The sequence below is a fragment of the Capra hircus genome, chromosome 4, assembly GCF_001704415.2.
Source record: "Capra hircus breed San Clemente chromosome 4, ASM170441v1, whole genome shotgun sequence".
NCBI classification, from domain to species: domain Eukaryota; kingdom Metazoa; phylum Chordata; class Mammalia; order Artiodactyla; family Bovidae; genus Capra; species Capra hircus.
In genome coordinates, this window is record NC_030811.1 from 81,323,420 (window position 1) to 81,340,801 (window position 17,382).

Consider the following 17,382-nt stretch of genomic DNA (forward strand, 5'->3'; position numbering starts at 1 on the left):
TGCCATTTCCTTCTCCAGGGGATCTTCCTGACCCAGGGATTGAACCAGGGTCTCCTGCATTGCAGGCAGAAAATCTTTACCATCTGGGCTAATAGGAAAACCCCCAAAGTGAAAGTCGCTCAGTCCTGTCCGACTCTTTGTGACCCAGGCCAGAATACTGGAGTGCCTTTTCACTTCTGCAGCAGATCTTTCCCACCCAGGAATTGAACTGGGGCCTCCTGCATTGCAGGCAGATGCTTTACCAACTGAGCTATCAGGAAAGCCCCAAGGAGACTGGAAAGGGTAGCCCGTCCTTTCTCGAGTGGATCTTCCTGACCCAGGAATTGAACCGGGGTGTCTCCTGCATTGCAGGCCAAGTCTTTACCAACTGAGCTATGAGGAAAGCCCTCCTGAATCAATATATATTGCTAATATCAAGTTTATTGATGGTGGAGCAACGCAGTCTTTCTAGCGCAGTCAGAACCATGGCCATGTATTGCTTCTGGATTCCAAATAGGAATCTTTTGAGGGAGGAAAAATCTCTTTTAAAAGGTCAGCAAAATGTCTCTTTGTCTAGAGGAGAGATGAAATTGTGTGTATATGTATTGCCGTCTGGAGTGCATCCTTATTTTGGGATCAACTCTAGCCCTCTTGTATTACTTCCACCTCTGATTGAATTATCATTGTAGGGCATGCAGTATATTTAAAATAATTCATCTGAAAAAGATCACAAAATGTACTTACAACGAGAAATAGGGCAATAATCCCAAGGAATGAGAGGATTCCCTGTGTAACACCAGGGACCATGGGCATCGTCATCAGGATTCCGACAGTAATTCTTATTCAGCTTAGTAGCATCTGGTTCCCAGAAGATATGCCTGCATAAACAGCAAACTGGGAACATCACAAGAAGCACACATCTTGTCCAAGAGAAACAAAACAAGAAGATACAACCCTAGCACATAATTTTCATTACAGGCACAACATAAACTACCTGCTGTGAATTTTTCTTTTTTATATTTTGAGACTTTGTTGTTGTTCTTGCAGTTTGGAAGCATGTTCTTTAACTGAGGAATAAGGCTGAATAATTAGCATAGATAAAATTATTTAAAAATTATTACATTGTTTCTATTAAATAATTATACTGGGAAGGTAACAATGCACCATGCAAGAAAGAAGCAGATGATAAAGATCTAAGTTATAAAATGTATAAAAATATAAGCTATTGCAAAAATATTTATTTTTTCATGTTTCAGAAACATGCAAACAAGCTTCACTAGCAACACTGCTATGACAACATACAGGAAGATACACTGAAAACACAGTGTGCTAATAAACTTATTAAATTTGAAAATTTCACTTGTCATTTAAGATATAGTTTTTGAAAGATAACTGAGTAACATTTCAGGCTATCCCATTTTACATCTTAACTAAATTTAGTACAAAAGAAAAGCAAAAAAATGCTCTATATTATTTTATTAGACCATGCCCACTCATATGTGTTCTGTGCTTAGTCTCTCAGTCATGCCAGACTCTTTGTGACTCCATAGACTGCAGCCCACCAGGCTCCTCTGTCCATGGGGATTCTCCAGGCAAGAATACTGAAGTGGGTTGCCATTCCCTCCTCCAGGGGATCTTCCCAACCTAGGGATTCAACCCAGGTCTCCCGCATTGCAGGTGGATTCTTTACCATTTGAGCCACCAGGGAAGCCTGCCCACTCATATCACATCAACATTAATTACCATCATGCTTGAATTTAATTAATGTGTCATTTTTTAAATTTGGGAAGAACTTCAACATAGAGACTTGGACTGTCTTTCCAAACTCAGGTTCACTTTTTGGACCAATAAAACAAGAAAGACCTGCATGTAACAGATTCTACTATGTAGACTTGCATACTTACTTAGGCCAACCTGAAGACAGGCTCTAAGATTATGCAACTTTGTATTTGAGGAAATTGAAATCCACAGAGAACAATTAATTTGTCTAGGGTCACATATTTTTTCAGCTGTAGATCAGGTGTTTGAACATGTAGCATTTTCCAGAGTATTCGTTCAAAATCATCACATTGCGTTACCTCTTCACGCAGTCACAGATTTGTTCTTAAACCAAAATGGTACCATGCAACTTACTCATTCATCAATAGCCTACAAGTTCTTTCCAAATGACTTTTAACTATTCCCAAAGGCAAATCAAAACACAGTGAATTTAAAATGATAATCATTGTAGTTTCTGAATAAATATGTCATAAATTTCCAGTGATATGTTGGTAAATATTTAGCAACTGAACTTTGAACTGTGTATGGAAGGAGTCTTTATTTGCTGTCCTTGCAGATTTCTGTAGCATAACTACTTTCACCATAAAACTGTCAAGCATCTAAAGCTGGAATTACTGAAGGCAGAGTTGGTTACAGTTATTTCTTACAAGCATGTGAAATGCAGGGCTGAATGGAGCACAAGCTGGAATCAAGATTGCTGGGAGAAATATCAATCACCTCAGATATGCAGATGACACCACCATTATGGCAGAAAGTGAAGAGAAACTAAAGAGCCTCTTGATGAAAGTGAAAGAGGAGTAAAACAGCTGGCTTAAAACTCACATGCAAAAAACTAAGATCATGGCAACCAGTCCCATCACTTCATGGCAAATAGAAGGGGAAACAGTGGAAACAGTGACAGACTTCATTTTCTTGGGCTCCAAAATAACTGCAGATGGTGACTGCAGCCATGAAATTAAAAGATGCTTGCTTACTCCTTGGGAGAAAAGCCATGACAAACCTAGATAGCATATTCAAAAGCAGAGACATCAGTTTTCTAACAAAGGTCCATCTAGTCAAAGCTATGGTTTTTCCAGTGGTCATGTATGGATGTGAGATTTGGATGATAAAAAAGCTGAGCACTGAAGAACTGATGCTCTTGAACTGTGGTGTTGGATAAGACTCTTGAGAGTCCCTTGGACTGCAAGGAGATCAAACTAGACAATCCTAAAGGAAATCAGTCCTGAATATTCATTGGAACGACTGATGCTGAAGCTGAAACTCCAATACTTTAGCCACTTGATATGAAGAACTGACTCACTGGTAAAGACCCTGATGCTGGGAAAGACTGAAGGCAGGAGGGGAAGGGGACAACAGAGGATGAAATGGTTGGATGGCATCACTGACTTGATGGACATGAGTCTGAGCATGCTTCAAGAGTTGGTGATAGACAGGGAAGCCTAGCATGCTGCAGTCCATGTGGTCGCAAAGAGTCAGACACAACTGAGTGAATAACAACAACAATGGATTTTTAAAAATATGGCATTGGCGTTGCTGTTTTCAGCCATTCCATACTAGAGAGTAAGATCCATGATGGCAGAATTCTACTTAATTTTGAATTCCTAGAACTGCAATTTCCAATAGAGTAACTACTAGCCAAATGTGGCAACAGACAAAGTAGTATGTGACCTCCAAACTGAAAGGTGCTGTAATTATAAATACACACCAAATTTTGAAGCTTTAATATAAAATGTAAAATATCTCATTAGTAATTTTATATTGAATACATATATGAAATGAAAAGCTTTAGAAATGCTGGATAATATAAACCTATTGTTTAAAATCAGATTGATTACATCCTTTGCAGCCAAAGATGGAGAAGCTCTATACAGTCAGTAAAAACAAGACTGGGAGCTGACTGTGGCTCAGATCCTGAACTCCTTATTGCAAAATTCAGACTTGAATTGAAGAAAGTAGGGAAAATCACTAGGCCATTCGGATATGACAAGTCAAATTCCTTATGACTGATTATACAGTGGAAGTGACAAATAAAAAGATTAGATCCATGGATAGAGGTTTGTAACAGGAGGTGGTGACCAAATCCATCCCCAAGAAAAAGATGCAACAAAACAAAATGGTTGTCTGAGGAGACATTAACAAATAGCTGAGAAAAGAAGAGAAATGGAAGGCAAAGGAGAAAAGGAAAGATGTACCCATCTGAATGCGGAGTTCCAAAGAATAGCAAGGAGAGACGAGAAACCCTTCTTAAGTGAACAATGCAAATAAATAGAGAAAAAGCAATAGAATGGGAAAGACTAGAAATGTCTTTGAGAAAATTAAAGATACCAAGGGAATATTTCATGCAAAATGGACACAATAAAGGATAGAAATGGTATGGACCTAATAGAAGCAGAAGATATTAAAAAGAGGTGGCAAGAATACACAGAACTGAACAAAAAAGGTCTTAGTCACCTGGATAACCACAATGGTATGATCTCTCACCTAGAGCCAGAATGTGAAGTCAAGCGGATCACAGGAAGCATAAGTACAAACAAAGCTAGTGGAGGTGATGGAATTCTAGCTGAGCTATTTCAAATCCTAAAAGATGATGCTGTGAAAGTGCTTCACTCAACGTGCCAGCAAATTTAGAAAACTCAGCAGTGGCCACAAGTCTGGAAAGTTCAGTTTTCATTCCAATCTTTAAGAAGGTCAATGCCAAAGAATGTTGAAACTACCCCACAACTCCTCCCATTTCACATGATAGTAAGATAATGCTCAAAATCCTTCAAACTGGGCTGCTGTCATAAGTGAATTGAGAACTTCCAGATGTAGGAGATGGGTCTCCTACAGAGGAACCAGAAATCAAATTGCCAACATATGTTGTATCATAGAAAAAGCAAGGGAGGTCCAGAAAAACATCTACTTCTGCATCATTGACTGCACTAAAACCTGTGACTGTGTGGATCACAACAAGCTGCGGAAAATTCTTAAAGCCATGGGAATACCAGACTACCTTACTTGCCTCCAGAGAAAACTTGTATGCAGGTCAGAAAGCAACAGTTAGAACCAGGCATGGAACAACAGACTGGTTCAAAATGGGAAAGGAGGACATCAAGGCAGTATATTGTCACCCTGCTTACTTAACTCACACCCAGAGTACCTCATGCAGAATGCCAGGCTGGATGAAGCACAAGCTCGGATCAGGATTGCCAGAAGAAATATCAGTAACCTCAGGTATACAGATGACACCACCCTAATGGCAGAAAATGAACAGGAGCTAAAGAGCCTCTTATTGAAGGTGAAAGAGGAGAGTGAAATCACTGGCTTAAAACTCAACATACAAAAAACTAAGATCATGGCATCTGGTCTCATCAGTTCATGTCAAACAGAGGGGGAAACAATGGAAACAGTGACAGGCTACTACAAAACTTAAAAGTGCAAGTGCGGCTTACATATTTGAATTGCATATTTGTGTTAGAGAACACTGCTTTAGAACTATCACTGTTCGTGACAGTAAGTCAATCGAAACTGAATAATCCACTAGTGAGTAAATTTTGAAACAGAATAAGAACATTAAAGTGGAACCGGGAGCAAAATAACTCACCTTCTCTAGATCCTTCAATTCTTATACACACACATAGAACTACCTTCGGTATATAATTATGATGGTCAAATGTGATAACAACTCATACAAAGCAACCATATTGTAGATACTTTATTAAATGACACTACCTTTCTTCCTCTTAATCCTTTTGCATATATTCTGGGATATTTAATAAAAATCTCTTCTATGTGAATAAATATGTCTTATATTTCTTTTATTATTTCAAACACACTAGTGATTTGCTGGGGAAAGATAAGTGGAAGGTAACTGCTTTTTTGTGAATATGTTCAATGTCAAAATCTCATTGTCTGAAATATGGGTTTTCAATTCCATATCTATTCCATCAATTATAGAAAAACAGTGTGTCAAAATAAAGGTATATAAGGAAGCATATCTCAATAGGTTTTTAGTAAAGTGGAATTTTAAAGTATCTAAGTTCATGAAGATGATAACATCAATTTTATAAACTACTATTAATAAATAATTATGAGAATATAATCATGTAATGTACTCTATGAAACACTAGATTTGACATTTATTCATGTCTTATCAAGTTGTATAATTGTTTTCTCAATATGAACATATGCTGCTTAAAGGTGAAGCCAAAACATATGTCTACTTTTTGTTAATGTCCCCAAGGCACCTTTTATAGACCAGAACGCACAGTAAATGCTCAATAAATATTTGCTGGTTTGAATTGTTTGCCACATAGGGAGAAAATGTTATATTGAGTTACACTGAATAATCAATCTAATGTTTCTATTAGGTTACTAAGATATATAAATGAATAGAAAGAAATACCAATGTATCTCCATACATCTACCTGCTGCTATCACTACATACTGTATATTTAAAGAAACAAATTGCTTTGGGTAGTATACTCATTTTCACTATATTGATTCTTCCGATCCATGAACATCGTATATTTCTCCATCTATTAGTGTCCTCTTTGATTTCTTTCATCAGTGTTTTATAGTTTTCTATATATAGGTCTTTAGTTTCTTTAGGTAGATATATTCCTAAGTATTTTATTCTTTTCGTTGCAATGGTGAATGGAATTGTTTCCTTAATTTCTTTTTCTACTTTCTCATTATTCGTGTATAGGAATGCAAGGGATTTCTGTGTGTTGATTTTATATCCTGCAACTTTACTATATTCATTGATTAGCTCTAGTAATTTTCTGGTGGAGTCTTTAGGGTTTTCCATGTAGAGGATCATGTCATCTGCAAAGAGTGAGAGTTTTACTTCTTCTTTTCCAATTTGGATTCCTTTTATTTCTTTTTCTGCTCTAATTGCTGTGGCCAAAACTTCCAGAACTATGTTGAATAGTAGCGGTGAAAGTGGACACCCTTGTCTTGTTCCTGACTTTAGGGGAAATGCTTTCAATTTTTCACCATTGAGGATAATGTTTGCTGTGGGTTTGTCATAGATAGCTTTTATTATGTTGAGGTATGTTCCTTCTATTCCTGCTTTCTGGAGAGTTTTTATCATAAATGGATGTTAAATTTTGTCAAAGGCCTTCTCTGCATCTATTGAGATAATCATATGGTTTTTATTTTTCAGTTTGTTAATGTGGTGAATTACATTGATTGATTTGCGGATATTGAAGAATCCTTGCATCCCTGGGATAAAGCCCACTTGGTCATGGTGTATGATCTTTTTAATGTGTTGTTGGATTCTGATTGCTAGAATTTTGTTGAGGATTTTTGCATCTATGTTCATCAGTGATATTGGCCTGTAGTTTTCTTTTTTTGTGACATCTTTGTCAGGTTTTGGTATTAGGGTGATGGTGGCCTCATAGAATGAGTTTGGAAGTTTACCTTCCTCTGCAATTTTCTGGAAGAGTTTGAGGAGAATAGGTGTTAGCTCCTCTCGAAATTTTTGGTAGAATTCAGCTGTGAAGCCATCTGGACCTGGGCTTTTGTTTGCTGGAAGATTTCTGATTACAGTTTCAATTTCCGTGCTTGTGATGGGTCTGTTAAGATTTTCTATTTCTTCCTGGTTCAGTTTTGGAAAATTGTACTTTTCTAAGAATTTGTCCATTTCTTCCACGTTGTCCATTTTATTGGCATACAATTGCTGATAGTAGTCTCTTATGATCCTTTGTATTTCTGTGTTGTCTGTTGTGATCTCTCCATTTTCATTTCTAATTTTATTGATTTGATTTTTCTCTCTTTGCTTCTTGATGAGTCTGGCTAATGGTTTGTCAATTTTATTTATCCTTTCAAAGAACCAGCTTTTGGCTTTGTTGATTTTTGCTATGGTCTCTTTTGTTTCTTTTGCATTTATTTCTGCCCTAATTTTTAAGATTTCTTTCCTTCTACTAACTCTGGGGTTCTCCAACTCTTCCTTTTCTAGTTGCTTTAGTTGTAGAGTTAGGTTATTTATTTGACTTTTTTCTTGTTTCTTAAGGTATGCCTGTATTGCTATGAACTTTCCTCTTAGCACTGCTTTTATAGTGTCCCACAGGTTTTGGGTTGTTGTGTTTTCATTTTCATTAGTTTCTATGCATATTTTGATTTCTTTTTTGATTTCTTCTGTGATTTGTTGGTTATTCAGAAGTGTGTTGTTCAACCTCCATATGTTGGAATTTTTAATAGTTTTTCTCCTGTAATTGAGATCTAATCTTAATGCATTATGGTCAGAAAAGATGCTTGGAATGATTTCGATTTTTTTGAATTTATCAAGTTTAGATTTATGGCCCAGGATGTGATCTATCCTGGAGAAGGTTGCATGAGCACTTGAAAAAAAGGTGAAATTCATTGTTTTGGGGTGAAATGTCCTATAGATATCAGTTAGGTCTAACTGATCTAATGTATCATTTAAAGTTTGCGTTTCTTTGTTAATTTTCTGTTTAGTTGATCTGTCCATAGGTGTGAGTGGGGTATTAAAGTCTCCCACTATTATTGTGTTATTGTTGATTTCCCCTTTCATACTTGTTAGCATTTCTCTCACATATTGCGGGGCTCCTATATTGGGGGCATATATATTTATAATTGTTATATCTTCTTCTTGGATTGTTCCTTTGATCATTATGTAGCGGCCTTCTTTGTCTCTTTTCACAGCCTTTGTTTTAAAGTCTATTTTATCGGATATGAGTATTGCCACTCCTGCTTTCTTTTGGTCCCTATCAAGCTACCAGCAACATTTTTCACAGAACTAGAACAAATAATTTCAAGATTTGTATGGAAATACAAAAAACCTCGAATAGCCAAAGCAATCTTGAGAAAGAAGAATGGAACTGGAGGAATCAACTTGCCTGACTTCAGGCTCTACTACAAAGCCACAGTCATCAAGACAGTATGGTACTGGCACAAAGACAGACATATAGATCAATGGAACAAAATAGAAAGCCCAGAGATAAATCCACACACATATGGACACCTTATCTTTGACAAAGGAGGCAAGAATATACAATGGAGTAAAGACAATCTTTAACAAGTGGTGCTGGGAAAACTGGTCAACCACTTGTAAAAGAATGAAACTAGATCACTTTCTAACACCGCACACAAAAATAAACTCAAAATGGATTAAAGATCTAAATGTAAGACCAGAAACTATAAAACTCCTAGAGGAGAACATAGGCAAAACACTCTCAGACATAAATCACAGCAGGATCCTCTATGATCCACCTCCCAGAATTCTGGAAATAAAAGCAAAAATAAACAAATGGGATCTAATTAAAATTAAAAGCTTCTGCACAACAAAGGAAAATATAAGCAAGGTGAAAAGACAGCCTTCTGAATGGGAGAAAATATAGCAAATGAAGCAACTGACAAACAACTAATCTCAAAAATATACAAGCAACTTATGCAGCTCAATTCCAGAAAAATAAACGACCCAATCAAAAAATGGGCCAAAGAACTAAATAGACATTTCTCCAAAGAAGACATACGGATGGCTAACAAACACATGAAAAGATGCTCAACATCACTCATTATTAGAGAAATGCAAATCAAAACCACAATGAGGTACCACTTCACACCAGTCAGAATGGCTGCGATCCAAAAATCTGCAAGCAATAAATGCTGGAGAGGGTGTGGAGAAAAGGGAACCCTCCTACACTGTTGGTGGGAATGCAAACTAGTACAGCCACTATGGAGAACAGTGTGGAGATTCCTGAAAAAATTGCAAATAGAACTACCTTATGACCCAGCAATCCCACTGCTGGGCATACACACCGAGGAAACCAGAATTGAAAGAGACACATGTACCCCAATGTTCATCGCAGCACTGTTTATAATAGCTAGGACATGGAAACAACCTAGATGTCCATCAGCAGATGAATGGATAAGAAAGCTGTGGTACATATACACAATGGAGTATTACTCAGCTGTTAAAAAGAATTCATTTGAATCAGTTCTGATGAGATGGATGAAACTGGAGCCGATTATACAGAGTGAAGTAAGCCAGAAAGAAAAACACCAATACAGTATACTAACACATATATATGGAATTTAGGAAGATGGCAATGACGACCCTGTATGCAAGACAGGGAAAGAGACACAGATGTGTATAATGGACTTTTGGACTCAGAGGGAGAGGGACAGGGTGAGATGATTTGGGAGAATGGCATTCTAACATGTATACTATCATGTAAGAATTGAATCGCCAGTCTATGTCTGACGCAGGATACAGCATGCTTGGAGCTGGTGCATGGGGATGACCCAGAGAGATGTTATGGGGAGGGGGGTGGGAGGGGGGTTCATGTTTGGGAACGCATGTAAGAATTAAAGATTTTAAAATTAAAAAAAATAAATAAATAAAACATTTTAAATCTTAAAAAAAAAAAAAAGAACAAAAACATCAAAAAAAAAAAAAAAAAAAGAAACAAATTTACATACCGGTGTAAGTCTTCCATGTTCTTATCCCACATCGAACATGTTAGTCCAGATCGTGTTTTGGATAAACTGCCCATGTAATTTTTGCCATTCCCACGATAACAATCTAAACATAAAATATATGAAAACTAATGAATACTAGGTAGTATAGAAAAAAAGACATTTTTACAAACATATGAATTCATGAAAATCAACATAAAAATGAAAGCAACACAGTGAAATATGTGCAAAGCAAAGGGACTTAACTATCTCTAATAAAATATTTTTTTAGCCAGATTCCTTCTTCATTAAAATGAAAGTTTGTACATCAAATTACAAATTTAAAAAAAAAATCCAAAGAAAAATTAAATAAGTGCCTCTTAGGAACATCAAAGAAAGAAAAACTTTGTGCTGTTTATTCGCTCAGTCGTGACCAACTTTTTGCAACCCCATGCACTACAGCATACTGGGGTTCCCTGTCCTTCACTATCTCCCAGAGTTTGCTCAAACTCATGTCCATTGAGTCAGTGATACCATCCAACCATCTCATCCTCTGTTGCCCCATTCTCCTCCTGCTCTTAATCTTTTCCAGCATCAGGCTCTTTTCCAACGAGTAGGTTCTTTGCATCATGTGGCCAAAGTGTTGGGAGTTTCAGCTTCTGTATCAGCCCATCCAATGAATATTCAGGGTTGATTTCCTTTAGAATTGACTGGTTTGATCTCCTTGCAGTCCAAGGGACTCTCAAGAGTCTTATCCAACACCACACTTCAAAAGCATCAATTCTTGGCCACTTACCCTCTTTCTCACATCCATACATGACTGCTGGAATAACCATAGCTTTGACTAGAGGGACCTTTGTCAGCAAAGTGATGTCTCTGCTTCTTAATATGCTGTCTAGGTTTGTCATAGCTTTTCTTCCAAGCAGCAAGCAAGCATCTTTTAATTTCATGGTTGCAGTCACCATCTGCAGTGATTCTGGAGCCCAAGAAAATAAAATCTGTCACTGTTTCCACTTTCTTTGCATCTATTTGCCATGAAGTGATGGGACCAGATGCTATGATCTTAGTTTTTTGCATGTGAGTTTTAAGCCAGCTTTTTCACTCTCCTCTTTCAACCACATCAAGAGGCTCTTTAGTTCCTCTTCCCTTTCTGCCATTAGAGTGGTATGATCTGTATATCTGAGGTTGTTGATATTTCTCCTGACAATTTTGATTCCAACTTGTAAGTCATCCAGCCTAGCATTCCACATGTTATACTCTACACATAAGTCAAATAAGCAGGGTGACAACATATAGCCTTGATGTACTCCTTTCCCAATTTCAAACCAGTCCATTGTTCTATCTCCAGTTATAACTGTTGCTTCTTGACCTGCTTACAGGTTTCTCTGGAGGCAGGAAAGTTGGTTTGGTATTCCCATCTCTTTAAGGATTTTCCGCATTTGTTGTGATCCACATGGTCAAAGGCTCAAGTACAGTCAATGAAGCAGATTTTTTTTTTAAATTCCATTATTTTCTCTGAGATCCAACAGATATTTGCAATCTGATCTCCAGTTCCTCTGATTTTTCTAAGCCCAGCTCCTACATCTGGAATTTCTTGGTTCACATACTGTTGAAGTCTAGCTTAAAGGACTTTGAGCATTACCTTTCTAGCATGTGAAATGAGTGCGATTGTACAGTAGTTTGAACATTCTTTTGCATTGCCTTTCTTTAATATATATTTTCCAATGGAAAAATTTTACTCCACAAAAGAGTCACAAGAGATAAAATGACTACTCATGGACCAGTCACATTTGTTGAATTGTGATTTTTGTCTTACATGAGGTTGACATTCTGGGTCATCCAAGCCAGCTGTCTCACAAACACTCTTTAATTTAACTTTGTCTGATTATCCTCATGAATGAAATCAAGTTAAATACATAAATATTATATAAGGTGATATTTTGTTGCATTTATAGCATTATTTCATGTGACACATGATGTCAGTTTTTTCAATTACTGGTGATGAGTTTGATAACCTGGTTATAAAAAGGAAAAACTTTGCTTCATATATAACAAAAACAAGCAAATAAAAAGTTTTGAGAACTTTGAGGCTGTCAACATCCTATTCCCAAACAAATTTTTTTTTAAATGGCTTAGGAATACTTTGATTAATACTGCATGAATCAGTTATTACTATGTGGGTTTTAAAATATTATCTTTCTTTCTTATGTTTCTTTCTTTCTTGGTGTTCTTCTCTAACAGAGTTTTACTTTTTCCGCCAACTCCCTTCATTTAAGTATTACTAAATACTTCTAGCAGTAGTACTAGTAACGGTATTGGCAGAACTACTAGTAGAAGTAGTAATGTAAAGAGGGACTCATGGATTCCCTTTTTACTCAACATGATGTATAATCTATTCCTGTTGTTCATTTTAATGCTCAAGTTGTTACAAATTTAGCCAATGGAAGCCATGTTAAAATGATTCCTGTGCCTTTTATCATGCCCCATGTGATTTTTTCACTTCTTTTCAACTGAGCAATTTGCATTCTGTTAAACATTGATAGGAGTGACCATATTCTTAACTTTAAAATTAAGAAAAAGAAGTTAAGTTCTTTCTAATATATATGTAGCAATTTCTATGTTTGAAAAAAGCACTACATATTCTTAAATAATCTTGCATATTTTAAAAGTAACTAAAAGTCCTGATTTTTATGTGAATAAATATGATAAAAGACTATAAAATGTTACCTAGAAATGTACATCAACATTAAGATTATTTTCTTTTAAATTTGGTAAGCCAAAGAATATTATCATTGGTTTTAAATATGCTATGTGATTAGAATAAATAATAGATGTTCTGTGCTTAGTGGTTCAGTCATGTCCGACTTTTTGTGACCCCCATGGACTGTAGCGCACTAGGAGCCTCTGTCCATGTGGATTCTCCAGGCAAGAATACTGGAGTGGGTTGTCATGCCCTCCTCCAGGGGCCCTTTCCAACCCAGGGATCCAACCCAGGTCTCCCACATTGCAGGCAGATTATTTACTATCTGAGCCACCAGGGAAGCCCAAGAATACTGAAGTGGGTACCCATCTTTTCTCCAGGGGATCTTCCTGACCCAGGAATCGAACCAGAGTCTCCTGCATGGCAGGCAAAATTTTTACTAGCTGAGCTATCAGGGAAGCCCTAAAATAATAGGTAGAAAGCTTAATAAAACTTTTAAATAAATTGTCCAGGAATTAATTTAGTAAAGTATATATTTATATTTACTAAAGTAAATATAATTTGTGAGTGAGTGAAGTCACTCGGTCGTGTCCGACTCTTTGCGACCCCATGGACTGTAGCCTACCAGGCTTCTCCGTCCTTGGGATTCTCCAGGCAAGAGTACTGGAGTGGGTTGCCATTTCCTTCTCCAGGGGATCTTCCTGACCCAGGGATCAAACCCGGGTCTCCCGCATTCCAGAAATATATTTTAGTAAAGTATATTAATTTAGTAAACTATATAAATTAATTTACTAAAGTATATATATATATACTTTAGTAAAGTATATATAAAATATACAGTAAGTATATTCAATAGCTGTGTTTTGGTATTCATGATTTAAACTTAAATATACAAATTCAAATGAGATAGGATTTGATACAAATAATATAGCAATCATTACAATACACAATAAAATTGTTTTCAGAAAGCATAATTTTGTAAAATCCAATTCTTGTATATATGCAGAATGTATCAGTTAAAATACTTTCCTCTGACAATTCTATTTTTTCCTTTATTATGAAATCTTAAACCTTTGGCTGTTAAATAGTAAATTATTTAAGTAAGCTCTCACTGAAGAAAACAATTGTGCAATGCAGTATATGGTACTGCTCTTTAATACATTTTTCATTTTACACCTATCTTTTCTGTATTAGAGAAAGAGGATGAGCTATAAGCTAGGTTTTTTTTTTTCTTAGTAAACTATATTCTAGAATAGCTTTTAATTTCCAAAAAAACGTGTAAGTTTGTACAAAGTTCTAATACACCATATAGTTTCCCCTACTATCTTATATTGGTATGATGGATTTAACACCACTATTCAACATTACTACTAACTGAAGACTATTTTGTTCCAATTTATTCATAGTTTTTACCTAGAGTACTTTTTGTGTTCTAGGACGATACCACATTACATTTAACTGTCTTGCTTTTTAGGCTCTTCTAGATGTAACAGTTTTTTCAGACTTTCTTTTTTGATGATCCTAACAGTTTTAATGAGAACTGGCATGTTATAAAATGTCCATCAGTTGGGTTTGTCTGATATTTTCTTCATGATTAGATCTAGGTTATAAGTTTTTGAGAGGGAGACATGAATTTTTGAGCACTTGCTAGCTTGCTGGCAAAAGATACTCCAGCCTTACTTTGTGCTTTTCTTGCCTTAGGCATGGATTCTTCAATTTCACCAGACAGTCATTGTTAATGATGAAAAGTAAGAGGACAAGAAACAGGTGTGCTCATTGCTATTTGGTACCATTTTTTTAGTCCCTTTCATTTGATAGAGCCAAGCTCTGTGTGTGTGTGTTCATGAATAACTGATCACTTCTAACTCCAGTCTAGTACAAGAATTTTTCCTCTTCTCTATTTTAATGGTGTATTTCCTTTCTCCCGTAGTAAGAACACTGACTGTAGGTACATGAATGTGTTTTTTCTCTTTCTCAGTTCTCCAGTGCACACAAAATAATGTCAAATCTGCTGCATCCTAACAACAAATTTATACTTTAAAGTTCAAAACACATTTATAGTTATCTACTTTTAAATGTATTTCAATGAGGCTATATATTAAAAAAATGTGTTTAAAAATAATTTTGAAATTTATTTTCCAAATTCTGTAGTAATGGTATCTCTTTGATATACAGATAGGCATACTTCTGTGCTTTCCCCCACATCTTTCTTGAGATTACTTTCTGAACATTTAAAACACTATTAAAACATTAGTATTGGTATATGAGAGTGTGTATTCAGACTGGTCTCATTTTCCCTCTTGCTTCTGTGTCATATTTGTACTCACTACTACTGACCATTAGAATAACCAATTTCATTAGTTTCTTGTTTATGGTGCTTATGTTTCTTTGTTTTTACTTTCCTGGCCAAAGATACATACCAAACATACATACATATATACATATGTAATATGAATATATAAATTATATGTATATGTTCTATATATAATATTATATCCCATTTTTTATTACTAGGAGTAAATACCTTTTATTAATAGAATACCAAATATATATTTTAGTGCCTTTTTTCATTACTAATATACTTGAAAATCACTTCATATTAATTCAAAAAAACTTTGTCATTCTTTTTGCAAATCCACAGTGTTCCATTGTGTGATTTTGCCAGAGTAGATTTGTGTTGTTTTGCTAACATAGAAAATGCTGAAATCAAAAACTCGTGCATATGAGTTTCCATATTATTGGAGCTATATATTCAGATAGTGTATTGTTAGGTGAAAAGATGGATGCATATGTAATTTAATTATTGCAATATTCCATTCCATAAGGATTTTACCATTTTTCATTCCCAAGAACAAAGTATGAGAGTTCATATTCCCATACAGTTTTGCCAAAAGATAGTGTTGACTAGATTTTGAATTTTTGTGAATCTATATGTGAAAAATAGAAGTCCCATATTATGAAAAATCTCTACTTATATTTTAATTTTTTCTTGTTACATGTGACTTTAAGCATACTTTTCATGTTCTCTAAAGAAGTCTTTATGTTCATATGTTTTGTCCATTATTTAATTTTTTGGTCTTATATTTTTCACTTTCATAGCTTCTATATATTAAAAATATTTCTCTTTATCTATGATATACATTTTAAAACTTGTTTCCAAATTTGTCATTTGTCTTTTGAAATTAAATATATAGATTTGATTATGTTTTTGTCATGACACCTTTTGTAGCTTATTTTTTTTCTTTTATTGCCTTTAGAATTTGAGTGTTAATTAGAAACCATTTTGCTACATCTAAGAAATAAAGGTATTTTTCCAAGTTTACTCCTAGTATCTATATGGTTTCCATTTTTATGCTCATATCTGTTATCCATTTGAAGTTTATTTTCAGGTATGGTGCAAAGCATAGGTTAATTTTATTATTTTTCCAAATACAACTTTATTGATCCACTATTATTTTTAAATTTTTACCCAGTGACATATTGTACCATTGTACATATTGTACCATTTTAAATATAATCTCAGTAAGGAGCCTATTTTTAGATCCTGTGTTCTGTTCTAATTGTCAATTTATTCTTGTGGTAGAACTACATTTTTTAAATTATAAACTTTTAAAAAATATTTTAGTATCTGATAAAGTTTTTTACCCCTATCACTTCTTTTTCACATTTTCCTTACTATAGTTACATGTTTATTCTTCTAGGAAAGATTTAGAATGCATTTGTTTGATATGAAAAAATTGGTAATCTATGTATTAATATCACATTAAATTTACAAATTAGCTTAGGTGAAACTGATGTATTTGTGAGGTTGAGATCTTATATCAAGAGCAAGTGATTTTTTCTGCATGCTAAAATATAATTTGGGACTTTCAGTAGTAATCTGAAATTTAATTACATAGATTTGCACATCTTTACTAAGTTTACTCCTAAGTTTTCATCAGTTTTGTTTCCTATTACAGATGTAGTTTTCTCTCTAATTATATCTTCAAACCCATATGTGAATGCTATTAATATTTGTATATTAATCATATATCATGCTACCTTAGTGATTTATTTTTTACTATTTGAATTCAGATTTCCAAGGATATTACAATTATATAATTTGTACAAAGATCTTTTGCATTTTTACTCAATCAGTAAATATGCCATCTTATCTAATTGTATAAAATGTCAACATAGCAATGTCAAAGAAAATATAATGTTAAAATATTTATAATATTAAATAGTAAGGGAGATAGTGGCCTTCCCTGGAGTCTCAGTAGTAAAGAATCCACCTGCCAATGCAGGAGATATGGGTTCCATCCCTGGTTTGAGAATATATCCTGGAAAGAGAAATCGCAACTAATTCCAGTATTCTTGCCTGGGAAATCCAATGAACAGAGAAGCCTGGCAAGCTATAGTCCATGGGATTGCAAAGAGGTGGACATGACTGAGGATGCTTTACATATATAGATATAGATATATATCTAGATACAGATATATATACAGATATAACTATATCTATATAGATACATGCTATA

General features: G+C 35.0%; 1 protein-coding gene across 2 annotated transcripts in view; it reads right to left on the reverse strand.

The window, feature by feature from the left end:
• The window catches only part of HGF (hepatocyte growth factor), a 91,181-nt gene that overhangs the window by 16,747 nt on the left and 57,052 nt on the right, over positions 1–17,382 (reverse strand). For both annotated transcript variants that reach the window (XM_013963237.2, XM_018047278.1), the window contains exons 10-11: positions 10,186–10,288; positions 724–857 (exon numbers count right to left, since the gene is read on the reverse strand). In XM_013963237.2, the coding sequence (XP_013818691.1) occupies positions 724–857; positions 10,186–10,288 (237 nt within the window). The remainder of the gene's footprint in view (positions 1–723; positions 858–10,185; positions 10,289–17,382) is intronic.